The sequence below is a fragment of the Pongo pygmaeus genome, chromosome 6, assembly GCF_028885625.2.
Source record: "Pongo pygmaeus isolate AG05252 chromosome 6, NHGRI_mPonPyg2-v2.0_pri, whole genome shotgun sequence".
Classification (NCBI taxonomy): Eukaryota; Metazoa; Chordata; class Mammalia; order Primates; family Hominidae; genus Pongo; species Pongo pygmaeus.
The window spans coordinates 148,754,328-148,773,316 of NC_072379.2; the positions used below are offsets into that span (position 1 = coordinate 148,754,328).

Here is an 18,989-nt window from a genome sequence, read left to right on the forward strand (position 1 = left end):
AGGGCAGAGGTTTTTGAAGTGAGCTTCCTCCTTGGAGACCCCTCAGTGCAGGGGGAGTTTGGGAAGACGGGGGCGCCAGAGCAGGGAGGCTGGGCTCCCTCTCCAGCCTCTTAAGGCACGAGTTATTTTACATATTTAGCTTCTGAAAATTGTTTTATTTAAACAAGGGATTCCAGCTACAAACAAAAGCTTGAAAACACTGACAGATGAAGTGCAAAAAATTTGGCTGATCATTATAAATTTGATAAAGATTTCATGTCCTGAGTCTGAAAGAGATTCTAAAATATATTACAGATTTAGTTCTCCAGAGAAGGGATGAACTCTTCCAAGTAATTTCACAGGTGGAGATGGTTAAAAGTCCTCATACTGGGTGGTAAATAAAATTGATTTCTTCCATAGTTATGGAAAAGACTTGATACCTTCTCTTGGAGAAATAAGGGACTCATTCAATTGTAAGTTTTTATTGTTTAGAACATAGAAATTCCTTCTACAACCAGAAAAAAACGCTATTTTCATTTGGGGGCAAAGAATTTTAAATAAGATTCTGGAATTCTGTTATGTGATTATTACATACTAATGAGAGTTCATCTTTTTGGTAAAATAAACACCCAAGCATGTTTGTATGCAATTAACGTTTGTTTCAAGACTCTGAAGAGCTGGCAACAATTTGGGCAAGGAAAATGTGTCTATTTCTCTCAATTTGTCTACTGTATGAATTAAACACAGCAGAGATTGGCTTAAATTGGTCTGAATATTGACTTGCTTTTTTAGCAGCACTCTGAAACATTTGAGGTTTTTTTTCTCCCAAACTTATTTCAGAATGCATCACTGGATAAATTGGCTTGGTAAGGCATTGATTAATTCAAGATACAGTAAGCAACCACTGGGTTAAAGTGGGAAAGAAATAATACAAATTTTTAGTTGGACAGTCATTATTATTAAATTGTTCAGGGGGTAACTATGGGAACCAACTTAGTGTCTTTACTTTTGGACAAAATTAATGTGATTTATAGTGATGACTATCATCCAAATAGAAAAATATATAGAGAATTTTTTTTAAGAGACAGATTCTCACTATGTTGCTCAGGGTGGTCTCAAACTCCTGGGCTCCAAGCGATCCTCCTCCTTAGACCTCCCAAAGTGTTGGGATTACAGGTGTGAACCACCACACCCAGCAGAAATTTTTTGTATAGGCCAGACGCAGTGGTTCACACCTATAATCCCAGCACTTTGGGAGGCCTATGGAGGAGGATTGCTTGAGTCCAGGAGTTTGGGACCAGCCTAGACAACGTAATGAGACCCCGTCTCTACTAAAAATAAGAAAATTAGGCTTGGGGGCTCACGCCTGTGGTCCCAGCTACTCAGGAGGCTGAGGCGGGAGGATCACCTGAATATGGGAGGTCCAGGCTGTAGTGAGCCATGATGTCGCCATCGTACTCCAGCCTGAGACAGAGCAAGACCCTGTCTCAAAAATAAATAAATAAATATTTTTAATCTTAAATTTTAGAATTTGCATAATTTACCTGCAGCAAATTTGATCATGGGACCATGTAGTTCTTGGCTGGTACCTTCCGTGGAAAAATGGCAAATTTCATCTTTCATACTTGTTTACTTTTCTTAATTGAGTTTAGCTTAAATCCAAGCTATTTCAATCCTTTGAGGGCATAATTTGATTATTTGTGTATCCTGTAAATGAATAGCTGATTGCATTTAATTTTTAAAAAGATTTTATACTTATTAGACTATGCTGATTTTAAGAAGAAACAGTCTGTTGTCCTGATAATCATTCTTTAAATAAAATTACTAGCAGGGATAGAAATTTTCATTGAAACATTTTGTCATTAAAATTCAACTTTCCATTACCTAAATTAATAGACAGCAGTGATGCTCCTGTCTTATAATACTTGAGTTATTTTGAGATATTATTTTACAAAGAGAAGCAGTGAGTTTCATTCATGAGGTAGTGGCGGGGAGGGAATGGTGAGAACTCAGAGGTAGCAGTGAGCCAGCAGGATTAGAGTCAAGGGTGTATTTTATGTTATTATGGAGCAGGTATGTCTTCCTTATAATAATCTCCTTCATGCAACTACTCCTCTGACTGATAAACAAATGGCTTCTTAGGTCCCAACATCAGAAATAAACAGAGAAAGGTGGCCTCTTGCCATAACAGTGCTCTCCCCAAAGTCCCTAAGGTATAGAGGGCTCAGTCTAAAATGGGGGCTGGATTGGTGTTCTAACCACCAATGTGCCCAGGAACACCTATCCTACCCTGGTCAGGTGAATCTCAGCGTGTGTCCCAATGTCGCCTGGGCTTGGCTGGCCAGGCAGCCAGGGAACTGTGCTTTCAGACAGGTCCAGACTCACATGCTGCGCCCATAGACAGTGAGAGCTGCAAATCAAAGAGAAATAGTCATGTTTTGCCCTTTTTATTAAGGATCCATGTTGAAATTGGGAGGCAGTATGTAAACAGTGGTTAATAGCACACAACTGGGGTTCCCACCCACTTAGGTTTAAATTCTGGCCGTGTGACCTTGGCTGCTGATTGCTGAACCTCTCTGACCTTCATCTGTTCAAGGGGACACAAATACCAATTTCACAGGTTGTTGCAAGGTAAAATGAAAGGAAAGCGTTTATGATTTGGCACAGTGACTGCAACATGGTAAAACTCAATGAATTGTAGTGATTTTAGTTATCCTTAATAAACTTATGGCTAGTTCTGACTTCTGAACAGAACTTTTCATGTAAGGTTGCGATCAATAGTACTATGTTTAATGTTTTCTTTTCTTTCTTTCTATCCTGGTCTTTTCCCCTTTTTTCCTTCCTTTCACCTTCCTTTTCTTTCTTTTTTTTAGAAAAATCATTTAACCTGGAGCTGTCCTTTGTAGAAAACAGAAATAAAAGGGCTAAAGTCTATATTTTAACTAAAATTCCTCATTTCAAGGAAACCAACTAGAAATGGTAGTTGCAAAGTTGATTTTTTTTTTTTACAAATTGTCATCCAGAAGTTGCCAGTATGACTGGGAAGCAACAAGAGGCTTCAGCAGCAGTAATGCTTTCCAGAGCGCTGGAGGAGAGGCCCTGGCCTGACTCAACGTTGCCCTGGCAACAGTAGGGCCTGGAGGGCCTCTGTCCCTGATCCCTTAATCTGAGGAGCTGCCACCACAGTGCTTCAGGGAAGGTCTCCCACAGACACCTGGCTGGTTCAGGCTACATCCACTGAAGAGGAATGAAGAAAAGCTGGGGATGAGGTCCTTTATCGGAGACAGCCGCCTAAAGGCCTCTCTGATGGTCCCAGCTTTCCAGATCCCCAGAGGCTTAACCAGGCTGCCAGTCTCCACCAGATGCTAAGTGCTGTCAAGACAGCCATGGATTCCTAATCCTCTTGTGTTTCTCCACAGAGCCCAGCACAATTCTTTGCAAACAAGTGGTGATTAATAAATTCTGGGGGGGGGGGGGTGCTGTAAGACAGTGAGCATCCCCTCGGCACCAGCCCTGCCTGTCCCACCTGTGACCTCAGAGGACCCAACTCCTCTCCTCTTCATTTCTCAGCTATAAAATGCTAGCGCTCAGCGCTAAGGGTTTTTTCCTGCCTCAAACGTTCTTTTTTATCCTCTTACTGTGTTCATCATTTTGGCAAATGCACAGAGCATGTTCTGTTTAATATATTGTTTCCCCCAATTTTATCTTCAGTCAAAAAATCTGGAGGCAAAATGGAATAATTTAAAAGAGGTGCTGGCTTTTCTTTTTTCAACAACCATACTGGCCCCAGGAAAACAACTTTTTGGCCAAGCACATGGGCTTTGGAGTCAAAGAACTGAGTTCAAATCCTGGCTTTACTATTTGGTTGCTGTGTGACTTTGGGCCTACTTAACCTCCCTGAGCCTGGAGCTCTTCACCTATGAAATGGGTGTAATGAAACATACATCAGAGTTATGAAAGGATGTATGTAAAGTCTTCCAAAGTAAGAAGCTCTCAATAAATGGTAGTTATTCCTTCTGCTACACAGCTTTATGGGGCCAACAGCAACAGGCAACTTAGAAGTTCACAAGTCTGACTTTCTAATTAAATTAAGGGCACCCAAAAAAAGCACTGTGAAAGAGGACCAGAAAACTCAGCGAGGTGGGATACTACCTCCTGCAAACTCTGGAGTGTGGCCAAGGGGTGAACTGAAACCCTGTCCACTCCTAGATAAGGACCATGATATAGTTGTGGTTTAATTTGTACTTTCTCACACCAAAATAATCTACATTTTCCTACTGAAATTTCTTTCTCAAAGATTCATTCTTTTAGGATATAACACGAGCTCACTACCAACTTGAACTTCGGTTTGAAATTAGTAAACTCTTATTGAGACCTTAGTATCTGCCAGTGTCTTTGCTATGTATTTATTGTGATTTAAGCCTCAGAACAATGGGAACTTTATTATCCCTATTCAACAGATGAGGAAGTTGATGTTCTGCTAATTAACTTCTTCAAGGCCATACAACTATGAAGTTTAAAGCCACGGCTTTTTGACACCAAAGGCTATCTACACTTTAGGAACCAATAGCAGAGATGAGGACAAATGGAAAGTGAGATTCAAGATGGTGGCAAGAAGTCAGAACAAGGGGAGAGACGATTTGGGGCACAGGGTGCCGGGCACTTGGGAAGAAGAGGCATGAGGAGGGAGTCAAAGCCAAGGAAGGGGCGGTAGAAGTCAGGGAAGTCATGGCAGCCCAGCTACGTGTAACATGAACCAATCTTGACACACTATGATGTGTCCTGAAAGACTTTAAATGGCATTCCAATAGACAGAGACGTAAGGATGCACGAACCGGGCTGTTCTAGTTGATGCAATAAATTGTCAGTTAAAAGAAAAAGAAATACCAATCTTTGACTATATTTGGTTTGATCCTTTTAAAAACCAAATTTCAGATGGGAGCAATGGCTCATGCCTGTAATCCCAGCACTTTGGGAGGCTGAGGTGGGAAGATGGCTTAAGGCCAGGAGTTTGAGACCAGCCTGGGCAACACAGACAGACTCCCCCATCTCCAAAAAAGTTAAAAAAAAAAGTTAGCTGGGTGTGGTGGTGCACACCTGTAGTTCCCCAGCTATGCCAGAGGCTGAGGCAGGAGGACTGCTTGAGCCTAAGAGGTTGAGGTCAGAGTGAGCCATGGTCGTGCCACCACATGCCAGCCTAGGTGACAGTGCAAGACCCTGTCTCAGAAAACAAACAAGCAAAACAAAACAAAAACCACCCAGATTTCCTAGGAAAAGAAAGCCTCTCAAGCACCATTCTCATTTGACCCCATAATGTCCTGCTAACTTCATGTAATAAATGAAGTTCCTCTCTGAGTCTCCCACATGGATTCTACCCCACAGCACCTCCATCTCCACTCAAGCTGGATATTTCCAGCACTCTTTGGTCCTCCAATTCCAGAGCTAGTAAAAATTTAGGGCAGCAACAGCCCTCTACCAAATACCTCCCCCAAATTCCTCCACTAACAACTCTTCGAGACTTCAAATATCCTCACGTTCAAAAGAACCATTTCCCCTGCCATCCCTTCAACCTCCACCCACGGGTTCTGTTATCTGCAACCCGTCCGTGGAACAGAGCTGGTTCTCCCACACCTGACTGTTACATTTCTTTGCCTTCTACCAGATTCAGTCCCTGGATAGCTATTTGTATCATCTCTTTCTCCTACTCAGCAATCTTCAATGGTTTTTCCTACAAGATCCAATTCAAAGTCTGCAGCCTTGAAGTCTTAGATCCTCTCTGCACCCCTAGTCTACTCCAAACCAACATTTGGCCCTGTTTTTCCTAGACAGGCCCTTTCCTCCAACGGAGGTTTAATCCATCACTGCTCCTGATCTTACATGCAGCCTATTCTCCACACTTTTCCTTTAATGACCACCCCCACCAAGAAAGCTTTCCTCATTTTTCTCATCTATGGAAATCCTCTCCATCCCGCAGGCCCAGCTCAGATTCCACCTCCTGGGGGAAGCTGTCCTCCTGCAGGCCCCCTCTGCCTGGCAACTGGTGAAGCTGGCTGCACACTACCGGAACTACCTGCCTACGTGTCTGCACCAGCCTCGCAGCTGATGCTTGAGGTCTTGGTGGAAACTGCCCCTCAGTCCTTCACACCAGCCCAGACCTCTGCTCCCTCCTCTGGCCACCATCCTTATGTCCTACCATCGACTTAGAAATTCAGTCTAAATGGAGAAGCTTCACATGTGAGATCTTGTGCTATCACTTCCCCTTTTTGTGCTTAGCTTACGAACTCTTTATACAAAGCAGAGGGAGTTGATGATCTCTATGGTCCCCTGAAAGTCAAGAGTGTATCAGCTTCTTCCTCCAAATCCCCTTTTTTGAACCCCCTTCAAGTATCTTGTCACAACTTGACAGGCCTGGCTTCAGCAGTGCTCTCCTCTCAGGCCAGTCTCTCCGCTTTCAGCCCAGCTTCCCCAATGTGCGAGGCTGAGCTGTGCACTCTGCTAGCCTCCATGAATTATCCCTTCGAATGGCCTGAATTCTCTCTGGGCCACTGCCAAACCCATCAGCAGAGTAAATCGCTCTGTGGGCAATGTAACATTCCTGCAGTTTCTCTTTCTATAAGAGAGAGCTGGAGGGAGATGGGAAATGAATGAATACCTAGAGAAACCAGGGTTCGTCAGTGCATTCAGCAAGTCCAGAGTAGCTTTGGTGCAACATTCAAATAAAAAATGTTCTGACTGGTGCCTTTTGTGGCTTCTGCAAAGACTGGCACCAGGGGCCTCAGGCTTCCCTCCCGCCACGCTACTCCTCAGCCAGCTGCATTTCAAGCTACGCAGGAACGCCTGGGCACGGAAGGCAGCACCCAGCTTTTGCTACAGGACCTTCTTTCCAGCTCATTCCAAACCTGACTGTCACTCTCCCTGACCACGCTAGTCAACTGGGACCTATTCCGTCCTGAGCTCCCAGCATCCTCATGGACTCCAGGGCAGACACGATGGTCTGGGGCTCCCGCGGTCCCTTAGACATCAGTCCTGCGTCTCCTTCTCCATTTCAGAACCGGCGGGATCAGCGTCTCCTTCACCACCCAAATGGAGAAGGAACACAAAAAAGGGTCCCAACAGAACCTGTCAACTGACACTAGCGTATGTCCCTCGGGCCTTCTCAACCCCTCCCCTTCAAACCAAACAAAAACGGCAAACAGGAAACGCTCGTCTTTTAAAAATTACTCTATTATTATCAAATAGAACCACAGTATCCAAAAGGTAATTATAAAGTTCTATCCCCAACTAGATGGGCCCTACACCGCCCCTCTGAGTGGCCGGCGGCCAAATCACGCCCCCCGTGCTGATTGGTTTCATCCATTTTATTGTCAACGAAATTAACAGCCCGAAAAGGGTTCCCCAGGTCCGCGCCCTCCCCCCTGGGGCCCCCGGGGAAAGGCGGCAGCAAGGGACCTGGTCTCACTGCCCCCATGTCCTTGGGAGGAGGGACGAGAGGAGAGGGGAGCTCACGGCAAAGGGGCTGGGGGGCGCCCCGCCCCCGCCCGCTGGGCTCGGGCCTGGCGGTGTCCAAGGGGGGCTCGGCCCGCGCACCTGGCCGGGCGGCGGCGGCGGCGGGGCGCGCGCTCACTCGCCCGTGTGGGTCCGCAGGTGGTACTTGAGCGACTGCTTGTAGCGGAAGCACTTGGCGCAGTGCGTGCAGGGGTAGGGCCGCTCGCCCGTGTGCGCGCGCTGGTGCTCCAGCAGGTGGTGCTTCTGCGTGAAGCGCTTGCCGCACTCGGCGCAGTGGTAAGGCCGCTCGCCTGTGTGGATGCGCCGATGCTCCAGGAGGTGGTGCTTGCGGATGAAGCTCTTGCCGCACTCGGGGCAGGCGTGCGGCCGCTCGCGCGAGTGCACGCGGCAGTGGTTGGTGAGCTTGGACTTCTCGCTGAAGCTCTTCTCGCACTCGGGGCACTTGAAGGGCCGCTCACCTGTGTGAGTCCGCTGGTGGCGCAGCAGGTGCGAGGGGCGGCTGAAGCTCTTGCCGCACAGGCTGCAGATGAAGGAGACCTCATGCTTGCCCGCGTGCACGCGCTGATGGATCACCAGGCTGATGTGCAGGCGGAAGCTCTTCTTGCACTCGGGGCACGTATAGGGCCGCTCGCCCGTGTGCGTGATCTGGTGTTTGGTCAGGCTGGACTTGTGGCTGAAACTGCTGTCGCACTCGGGGCACTTGTAGGGCTTGGGGCCACCGCCGCCGCTACCAGAGCTGGGTGACTTGGGACGCGGCTTGAGCGCATGCTTGGGGTTGAACGTGGGCCCGCGTTCAGGTGAGACGCAGCCTCCGCGCACGCGGTGGATGCGCTGGTGCAGCGTGAGCTGTTGCTTGTGCCGGAAGCTGATCTCGCACTCGGCGCACTCGTAGGGCCCCTCCTTGATGTGGTTGCGCTGGTGGATGATGAGGTTGATCTTCAGGCGGAAGCTCTTGCCGCACTCCATGCAGGTGAACGGCCGCTCGCCGCGCCGGTTCCGCTGCTGCTGGCTCGAGGCCCCGCGGTTCTCGTTCAGGTGCCGCTCACCGTGCACGGAGGGCGCCAGCCTTTTCACCGCGGGGTTTCCTAGCTGCAGGGGCGGGGGGCTCTCCTCGCCCTCGGGGGACATCTCGCCTGGCAGCGGGGTCTGGTACATACTGGCCTCATATCTCCCGGACAGCTGCCCAAGGGATTGCAAGTGCTGCGGCAGCTCATCCTCCTCCTCCTCTTCTTCCTCCTCATCTTGTTCCTCTGTCTTGATCACGATCCCCTCTGCTCCAGGGACAGAGAGAAAAAGTCGTTAGCTGCTGCTTGGCGCCCCTAACCTACCTGGATGGAGGTACAGCATTGCTTCACCCTCACCAAAACATTGCATTATTGGCCCAAATTCCTTCTTTTGGGAAAATTCCCCTCATTGCGGCTCCTGGTCCGCTTCCCTCCCCCAACGGGGTAGACGCGTAACCCAGACTGGCCTTGCTGTTTGGTTTAGGAATGAGTCCAGACTTAAAAGGGCTAAAAAGAGTCCTCTTTGGATTTTATACTGAGGACCGCAGGGGAAATCGCTTCCTGTTGGTTATGATGCGAAACTTGCTGGTACAGCTGGACCCAGCAGGAAAGAAGGAAACCAGTACACAGAGCCGGTGTGGGAACACCTGGATCCAGCCATGCCTGATGCTGGAATACTCACGATTCTCTAATTATATGAGCGATACACACCCCTTTTTCCATTAGGCTACTTAAAGGTTGGGTTTCTACCAGCTGTACCAAAGGGTCTCCACTCCTAAGGTTCTCAGTCTTTCTTTGCCCCTCTGAGGACATCTCTGCCTGAACTCTGCTCAGACCAGCCCACTTCTTTCCTAATCCACTTGGAGATTTCTCCTCTTGGTGCCTTTCCTCACCTTCCTCCAGAAATTTGCCTCTCCTCTCCACGTCTGCCTTGATGATCAAAACCTACAGCACTCCACCCCTCCTTGGAGCCCACAGTACTCACTGGTGCCCACCCCAGGAATCAGGAACTCAGCCTTTTGCAGCCTCTCATGGGTGGAAGATGCACCGGCACAGTCAGACTCGACCACCCTTGAATCTGGATCAGGTGCAGGCAATGCATGCCCCACCCGGGGATGCCCCCTCAATTCTCTAGCCTGGTCCTTTATGATAATGTAAGTTTTAGAGAAAAGAAGTGGCTCCTGACTCCTGTTTGAGTTTTCTCAAGTGCCTTGTACTTATTTGGCACTAACTGGTGAGTTCTATTTTTAGTCACCAGCTTTGTGTGACATAAGAAAGTCACTCACTTCTCTGGACCCATCTGTGACAGAAGACACAAAAATTCTGTGTTTGAAGAATAATTAAAAACAAACCAACAAGACCTTTTCAGAGCACTCATACCTGTCCTCTCTTTTCATGAGCACAATATCTTATTATAGGATGAGTCAAGCAAGAATTCTCCCCATTTTACAGATGGGTCATCCAAGCCCAGAGATATCAAGTGATGTTTCCAAACAGAAAATGAAGTCCTAGGCCTTTCCAGAGTTTGCAGGTTGGGACCCACCTGGTCTACCTCCTCTAGTAACATGGACTGAAGCTAGCAATGTTTGTGACCCAGCCAACGTCTTGTAAGGTTGCTAGTGACTCCCCGTCCTTAGCACTTCCTTGGCCTCGTCTATAGCCAGTGAACTACAGTGGTAAAATTAAGACACAGGTGTGCTGAGTCAAGGCTGCCGCAGTAGTGTTAGGATTCTCAGCAAGAAGCGACCCAGAACATCCTTGGAGCATGATGCCTAAAAGATCAAGGAGCAGGCAGCTGCAGAGTGTGGTTAACTAGTTGCCCTGGTGTTTATCCCGAAAATACTGAGTACGTCTGAAAGGCAAAGGGGAAAATAGATCCTGAGAAGCGCTAAACTCTCCTTGAGCATCAAAGGTGCTTATTTCTTTTTTTCTTTTAATTTATTTTTTGAGACTGAGTCTGGCTCTATCGCTCAGGCTGGAGTGCAGTGGCACGATCTCGGTTCACTGCAACCTCTGCCCCCTGGGTTCAAGCAATTTCGTGCCTCAGCCTCCCGAGTAGCTGGGATTACAGGTGCCTGCTACCATGCCCAGCTAATTTTTATACTTTTAGTAGAGATGGGGTTTCACCACATTAGACAGGCTGGTCTCGAACTCCTGACTTCAAGTGATCCGCCTGCCGCGGCCTCCCAGCTCATGCTGGGATTATAGGCATGAGCCACTGCGCCTGGCTGAAGGTGCTTTTTTCTTAATGGAATGATAAACACCAAACATTTGGCCCTAAAACTCAAGACTCAAAACTCCACAAACTACTGTTTAGTAGTTTTCTAAAGTTCTACTACAATTAATGGGGACTGCTCAAAAGGCAATCGAGTTTATACAATGATGGTCCCAATTTAGCATATACTCAGAATTTACCTTATGTCTTTTCACTATTCTTTTATGAAAGACAGCATGGTATGTCAAAAACACTTCTGAAATACCATGGAGTTACTTAAAAATAAGGTGATAGATCCATATATGTACATATTTTTGAGACAATGTCTTGCTCTGTCACCCAGGCTGGAGTGCAGTGATACAATCATGGCTCACTGCAGCCTCAGCCTCTCAGCTTCAACCAATCCTCCCACCTCAGCCTCCCGAGGAGCTGAGACTACAGGCATGCGCCACCATTCCCAGCTAATTTTTAAATTTTTTGTAGAGATGGGGTCTTCCTATGTTGCCTGGGCCGGCCATGAACTCCTGGGCTCAAGCAAACCTCCTGCCTTTGCTTCCCAAAGTGCTGGGATTACAGGTGTGAGTCACTGCTCTGGGCCTAGATCCATATCTTTTGACCAACGAGATGGTCATTAATAAAATACCATGGGGTATTTTATTAAGTGCAAAAAGGCAAATTATAGAGGAATTATCTACAGATAATTTTTAAATATTTTACATCAATATAATACTTTTAAAAACAGAAATGTATGTGGATCTATTTCTAAATATAAAAATACAATACAAACGTGATGGTGAATGATTCACACATAAACGAAACATCCAGACAAACCAAAAGTCCACGTGGGTTCTACCAATTTTTCAAGGAACACATTCAATTCCTTTTTTTTTTCTTCAGAATACAGAACAATAGCAAAAGCTGCCCAGTTCATCTGATATGTCCAGTATAATACTGTTTCCAAAATTAGATGAGAATAATTCAAGAAAAGGTTCATTTCATTTATGAATACAGTTGTCTAACTTGAGTAAAATATTTATTACCTAAGTCCAATAGTGAATTCAAAAAATACATCATGATGACCAAGTAGGGCTTTTCCCGGGCCTGCCAGGATGGCTCAGCATCAGAAAATCCATCACGAAAGATGTCCTGGGATCAGGCCACCGTGAACCCCAGTGCCTTACTGTTCCTGAACTCAGAAGGAACAAGAGTGAGCAGCATGGTGATAAAGTTTTATAATTAAACAAAAATGAAGACTAGGTTCGACCACAGAATGCCAGTGCTATCGTTATTTGAAAACCATGCTCTCCAGGGCTGAAATCTTCAAGGTAGCTGAGGCTTCTAGGGTGATATGAGATGATCAAGGACACGTTGGGAGAGTTCTAGCTTTGCCACTCTCTGTGTGGCCTTGCCCCATCTATTTAACCTCTGCCTGTAAAATGAGGGGTGGGATAGGGGAGCTCTGAGATCCCTTTGCCTGAACCAGTCTTTAGATGTAACCACTTCTTTCCTAGGTTGGAGACGGATTCTTGCAAGTCCCACGTCACGGAGCCTATACTCGAGGCCGTGCTTGCTAATTCTTTCCCACCTGTTGCCCCATCAGTGTCCAGTTACCTCTCTGAAGGAACCACAGCTTTCCCAGGGGGCAGGGGCCCTCCGGGAGGCCTCATGGCAACACTTCCCCGGCTGTCCCCGCCCAGCACTCACCCGTGCAGTTCCTCTGCTGCACCAGCATCTGCTTCAGTTCGCTGAACTCACTGGAGCCTTCCGTGGACTCCTCCAGCGTGTTCTCTGGCTCCTGCATGTCCAGGTCTGGCTGTTCCCCACAGGGGTCACCCAGCTCTGAGTCCTGAAAGCCGTGCTCTTCCACCTGTCCCATCAGGGGCTCAGGTGTCTCCAAACTTTCTGAGCCCTCGTCGTTGGTCTGTACCTCGATCTTAATCACGATCCCATCATGTGCTGAGAAAGGGTAGGCAGGGGTGAGGAGGAGAAAAGAACCCAGAATGTTCATGCCAACTGCCCAGGTTTCTGCAGCCCTACAATTTACATCTCAATAAGTCTTATCTTAGAGACCCTGAAGAAATGTAATATTGAGTTGGAAATGAGTAGACACAGAATTTTCTGGACACCTTGTAGCTTTGAATACCAATACAAACTGTAGTCAAGTTAAAATAGATGCAAAGTTTGTTTTCCATGAGCTCCATAATTAAAAAAAAAATTCAGCATTGTCAGGGTTTATTTTTACTCTTATTTTTTCAATAGAGAAAGGTCTTACCCTGTCACCCAGGCTGGAGTGCAGTGGTGTGATCATAGCTCACTGCAGCCTTGAACTCCTGGGCTTACGTGATCCTCCCATCTCAGCCTCCCAAAGTGCTGGGATGACAGGCATGAATGAGTCACTGCGCCCAGCCAAGGTTTATTTTAAAGAGATGCTCATTCCCTTTCTCAGTCAGACCAGCCAACTGGTACAGTTAACACAGTTTCTCTCTCATCTGCTCACTCACAATCAGGTTGATGAAAAAAGACCACCTCCTGACCACTCCCACCCTTCGGCCCCATACCCTGAGGTGGCCAAAAACACACTCACATTCCCAAGCACGTATGCCTGTACACCATGGGCATTTGGGTTTGTTTTTAGTTAAATAGCATCCTATTACACAGTGCCCTGAAATTTGTTTTTAAACTTGCCTATAGGTCTGTAGATTAATTTCAAATGTATCATTACATACATAGGTGTCATTTTACATAAATGGGATTATAACACATTTTTGGTTTTTAGTGCAGTATTTTTTTCTGTCTAATCTGCCTTCCCCTTCCCTCACTTCCCATTTCACCACTATGACTTCCCAGGTAACTCCTATAATTTACCAGGACTTTTCTCTGTGCTTATGTTGTTATTCTAAACAACACATACACATTTATATGTTTTTTTTCTTTTTTTTTTTTGGTCACTATTGGCCTCTTCTGTGTTCCTCTACTCAAATATCTTGTAGAAATCCCTTCAAACCAATTTATTTTCTTTTTTTGTTTTTTTTTTAGACGGAGTCTCGCTCTGTTGCCCAGGCTGGAGTGCAATGGTGCGGTCTCGGTTCACTGCAAGCTCCGCCTCCCGGCTTCAAGCGATTCTCCTGCCTCAGCCTCCCGAGTAGCTGGGATTACAGGCACCTGCCACCACACCCGGCTAATTTTTTGCATTTTTAGTAGAGACAGGGTTTCACTATGTTGGTCAGGCTGGTCTGGAACTCCTCACCTCATGATCCGCCCGCCTCGGCCTCCCAAAGTGCTGGGATTACAGGCGTTGAGTCTCCTCACCTGGCTTTTTTTTTTTTTTTTTTTCTTGAGACAGAGTCTCCCTCTGTTGCCCAGGCTGAAGTACAGTGGCATGATCTCAGCTCACTGTAACCTCTAGCTCCCAGGTTGAAGTGATTCTTGTGCCTCAGCCTCCCAGGTAGCTGGGATTACAGGTATGCGCTACCACACCAAGCTAATTTTTTTTTTTTTTTTTTTTTTGAGACGGAGTCTCGCTCTGTCGCTCAGGCTGGAGTGCAGTGGCGCAATCTCAGCTCACTGCAAGCTCCACCTCCCAGGTTCACGCCATTCTCCTGCCTCAGCCTCCCGAGTAGCTGGGATTACAGGCACCCACCACCACGCCCGGCTAATTTTTTCTATTTTTAGTAGAGACGCGGTTTCACCGTGTTAGCCAGGCTGGTCTTGATCTCCTGACCTCGTGATCCGCCCGCCTCAGCCTCCCAAAGTGCTGGGATTACAGGCGTGAATTTTTTGTATTTTTAGTAGCGATGGGGTTTCACTATGTTGGCCAGGCTGGTCTCGAACTCCTGGCCTCAAGTGATCTGCCCACCTCAGCCTCCCAAAGTGCTGGAATTACAGGCATGAGCCACCACACCTGGCTTCAAATCAATTTCTACAGTGCTAATACATTGTTAAAAATGCTGTATATATTCCATGGTCAGCATAATACCGTAGCTTATTCATTCTTTCCCTAATAGAAGAACATTCGCTTTTTGTTCCCAGAGTTTTGCTATGGTGAACAAATGTTTACTGCAATAACAATAAAATATGTCATGTACAAACATATTCATTCATTCATTGAATGTTTACTAGCAGACCCTTACTGAGCACCAACTACATGTCATGTGGTCTAACGGCTTTTGATATATCCAGTGAAAAAAAACATAGACCTTACATAAGGTAGTAGACACAATAAATAAATTACTTTGTATGTTAGAAGGTGACAAGTGCTGTGAGAAAAAGAGAAAAGAAACCAGGAGATAAATGAACCAAGCAGCCTCAGTCCTGCCCTCCTGAGGCTCCTTGTGCTCCTCTGCCAAGTCCATTCATTCCCTTACTAAGAAATCAGGCAAACTCATCAGGCTGAAAATGGGTGCTAGATGACCTAAGCTGGATTCCTTCGGATGCGTGGCACTCCTTTAATGCCTCTCTGATTCACCAACTGTTTGGAAGCAGATGGAATATAAAGCAGCTCTAATGTTCTCATTTACCACCCCCCCCGCCACAGCCTTAAATGAAGACCTTTGATTCCCTCAGAACTGTGGGACTCTCCCACTCTCTCCAAAGATGTCTGTGTCCTATTCTCTATTAAAAGGAAAAGAAAAAGTCATCCATACCTCCATCCCCTACTTCCTACACTGGCTCAAAGTCACCATGTTTACCTCCTTTTTCTCTCCAATCTCAGGGAAAATAATGTCTCTCTTCCCTCCTCCTGTCACTGAACTCCTCTGCTTGTTTCCTTAGCCCTGCCCATTTCTTTCTCCCTGGGGTTTTGCTCCATTAGTTGTGTGCCTTTTCCCGTCTGTCTTCAATCCTTGTCTCTGTGCTAAATTGTTATGATCCCTCCACAAACATGAGCACAAACTCTAGCATCAGGAAAACTTCTTCCCTGACTTCACAAACTACTTCAAATATTTTGCTTGCTTACACCTTAAAATAATTTTTAAAACTATGTACTCCTTTGCACCTCTTTGAATAAATATATAAAATGCATCAGTAACTGCAAAAGATGTAATTTCTGGAGTATTGTAAATATTGATACTTTGAAATAAACTCTTCCATCACCCTTTAATGTCGCCAATGGAATCTAAGAACCTCAGCAATTTTAAACCCACCATTATTCACTTAAAAATACATGAACAAATTCTTCTTTGATAGCTGGAATTTTTATATCATTCCTTTTCACCTTGAACTTCTATTTCTATTCCCACTTTGCCCACAGAATTTTATCCTAATAGAACATATTTGTATGCTTAGAAGCCTTTTACTGATCACTTCATCTACCACTCTGCCACAAAAATGTGTATGTAAGTTGAAAGTTTAATTTTGCTTTCATTTCTAATAACCACAGGTCTCTAAGTGTTCATTTTTTTTTCTGGCTTAAGTTATCCTTAGTGATTATCACTATAGAATGATAAATAATTATCCAAGATAGAAAATAAAGAAACTTTGGGAAATGTATCTCTTATAAGGATGAATAGAAATTTTTTCCAATTAGTTTACTTATCTAGAAATCAATATTCTTATTGTAGAATGTACAGTTCAGAATCAATTTTAGTCTTTTTCATTTTTATAAATGAAACCTCATTTACACTGGGAAACCTCATTTACATAAATATGCAGATGGGCTGGAAGAAGCTTTGTTATGGAACTGTCACTCAATTCTGAACTTCTGAATTATATGCCACAAAGATCACATGGTCAACATTATCATCAAAAACTGTTTCTAATGACCTATCAGCTCACAACATGATTAGGTTCTCTTTCAATTTTGTTAAAGGTAAAATATTGCAAACAACCTAAGCTGCAAGAGAACTTGCCATCCAGGCCCCAGAGTGACGCGCTGCAGGACACGTATCTGAAAATTCTGAATGTTCTCTCTGTTTGGTGACCTGGGGGCTTCATGCCTCTGAGAAATGCTTTATAGTAAGATGGAGATGGGCAAGAAGTAACTGTTTTGTTTTGTTTTTTAAGAGATGAGGCCTTGCTCTGTTGCCTAGGCTGGAGTGCAGTGGTGAGATCATGGCTCACTGCAGCCTCAACCTCCTGGCTCAAACCACCTGCCACCTCAGCCTCTAGAGTAGCTGGGACTACAGGCATGTGCTACCATGCCCAGCTAATTTTTAAAGTTTTTGTAGAGATGAGGTCTCCCTATGTTGCCCAGGTTGGTCTCAAACACCTGGACTCAAGTGATCTTCCCATCTCGGCCTCCCAAAGAGCTACGATTACAGGCATGAGCCACCATGCCCAGCAGCCTGTTTTTTTTTGTTTTTTTTTTTTTGTTTTTTTTAAATAATGGGAGATGTAGATGAGAAGCCACATTTCAGGGACCACGTGCATTGTGTGCTTTTGGCTGATCAGTTGGACAAGAAGAGATGGCCTAAGGACTGGAAATTGTGCCCTCAAAGCCACCTGTATTATGTCCCTCTTGGGGAGTACCCTTGTCCCCTCAAGAGCATGGGTACCTCAGCTTGAAGACTAGTGCCTTCAATACCTGGCCCTACTTCAAGACGCAACTCGAGTGTCCACCACTCCATCAAGCCTCTTCAGTGCTCTCAGCTGGACGTAGCTGTGCTCCTCCCTGAGCTCCAGGCATTCGCCTGCTCCTCTTTGTGGCACGTACTCTTTCTCCCTCAAAACAGGCAGTATGTACACACTTTCACCTCCCCTCCACTTGCTAGATAGCAGGGAACGCCAGTGTTTCCCACCAAAAACGTCTCCCCACCCTGAACAACTTTTCAAAGAGTATTGACAACCAAGCTGCATTTATTTATAAGCAGGAATTTGTTCTCCCATTTAAAAAATTAATCGAAGACGCATACATTGTGGGAATATAGTTTATGAAAAAGGTAACATTTCAATCCAGTGAGGAAAAGTTTAAAAGGAATGGAGACAACTGGCTTCCTGCCTAGAAAGGGAAAAAAGCTACTTCACATATTTCACATCAAACTCCTGATGAACAAAAAAATTTATGTATAAATAAGAAATTCATACCTAAGTTTTACAACTTTAAGCTGAGGAACAGGCTATTTGTAACCCTATGGGATTTCAGATATTCCTTCTGGAGGATGTTTGGTTATTCGTGCCAAACATATTAAACGTGCCCAACTCTTATCAACTATAAATTTTGCAATAAATTGTTTTGAAAGGATTCTTGTAGCTTACTGTTGCCATCATTTGGCTATAAGAAACTTATTTAATCTGTGATTGGTTTTTAATCTTTGTAATAATTCGTGTTCATAAGAACTCCTATGAGGTGGGGAAAATCCTATAAATTGTTTTCAAATGTATTAAACATTTGTGAAGACTGAATTTATTGGTTACTGAAACTGATATGATGCTATATTTTTAGACATTTAGTTAAAATAAGCATTTAATTACTTAGACTTAACAATTTTCTTTTTGTTTTCTAGGGCAAAAAAAATTTTATTTTGTGTTTCAAATATTTTTATAGGTTTTTTTTGAGATGCTCACAAACCTAAGATCTGTGATCATAGTATTCACTAAATAAAATAGCTTGAGTAAATATTTCTACACCCGATATGAAACCCAGATTGGGAGGCTGAGGCGGGTAACGTCAGGACAAACTCCTGATGTCAGGAGTTTGAGACCAGCCTAGCCATCATGGTGAAACCTCATCTCTACTAAAAAATACAAAAATTAGCTGGGCGTGGTGGCAGGGGCCTGTGATCCCAGCTACTCGGGAGGCTGAGGCAGGAGAATCGCTTGAACCCAGGAGGCGGAGGTTGCAGTGAGCCGAGATTGCACCACTGCACTCCAGCTTGGGCGACAGAGTGAGACTCTGTCTCAAAAAAAAAAAGACTGATAAATCTGAATACATAAAAGTTAAAAACTGCTATTACACACACACACACACACACACACACACACAATATAAAAGTAAACCACAGGCCAGGCGTGGTGGCTCATGCCTGTAATCCTAGCGCTTTGGGAGGCCAAGGTAAGTGGATCACTGGAGGTCAGGAGTTTGAAACCAGCCTGGCCAAAATGGTGAAACTCCGTCTCTACTAAAATTACAAAAAAAGCAGCCGTGCATGGTGGTGGGCACCTGTAACCCCCAGCTACTCGGGAGGCTGAGGCAGGAGAATAGCCTGAACCCGGGAGGTGGAGGTTGCCGTGAGCTGAGATAGCGCCACTGCACTCCAGCCTGGGCAACAGAGTGAGACTCTGTATTAAAAAAAAAAAAAAAAAAAAAAAAGTAAACCAGAAACTGGGAAAAGTATTCACATACATACTGT

The 18,989-nt window shown here is 45.3% G+C and overlaps 1 protein-coding gene across 3 annotated transcripts in view; it reads right to left on the reverse strand.

Annotated features, from left to right (window-relative positions):
- Window positions 1–7,322: 7,322 nt before the first annotated feature.
- The window catches only part of ZNF777 (zinc finger protein 777), a 29,962-nt gene continuing 18,295 nt past the window's right edge, over window positions 7,323–18,989 (reverse strand). For all 3 annotated transcript variants that reach the window (XM_054493992.2, XM_054493990.2, XM_054493991.2), the window contains exons 5-6: window positions 12,409–12,660; window positions 7,323–8,756 (exon numbers count right to left, since the gene is read on the reverse strand). In XM_054493992.2, coding sequence (XP_054349967.1) covers window positions 7,600–8,756; window positions 12,409–12,660 — 1,409 coding nt within the window. In that variant the 3' untranslated portion in view covers window positions 7,323–7,599. The remainder of the gene's footprint in view (window positions 8,757–12,408; window positions 12,661–18,989) is intronic.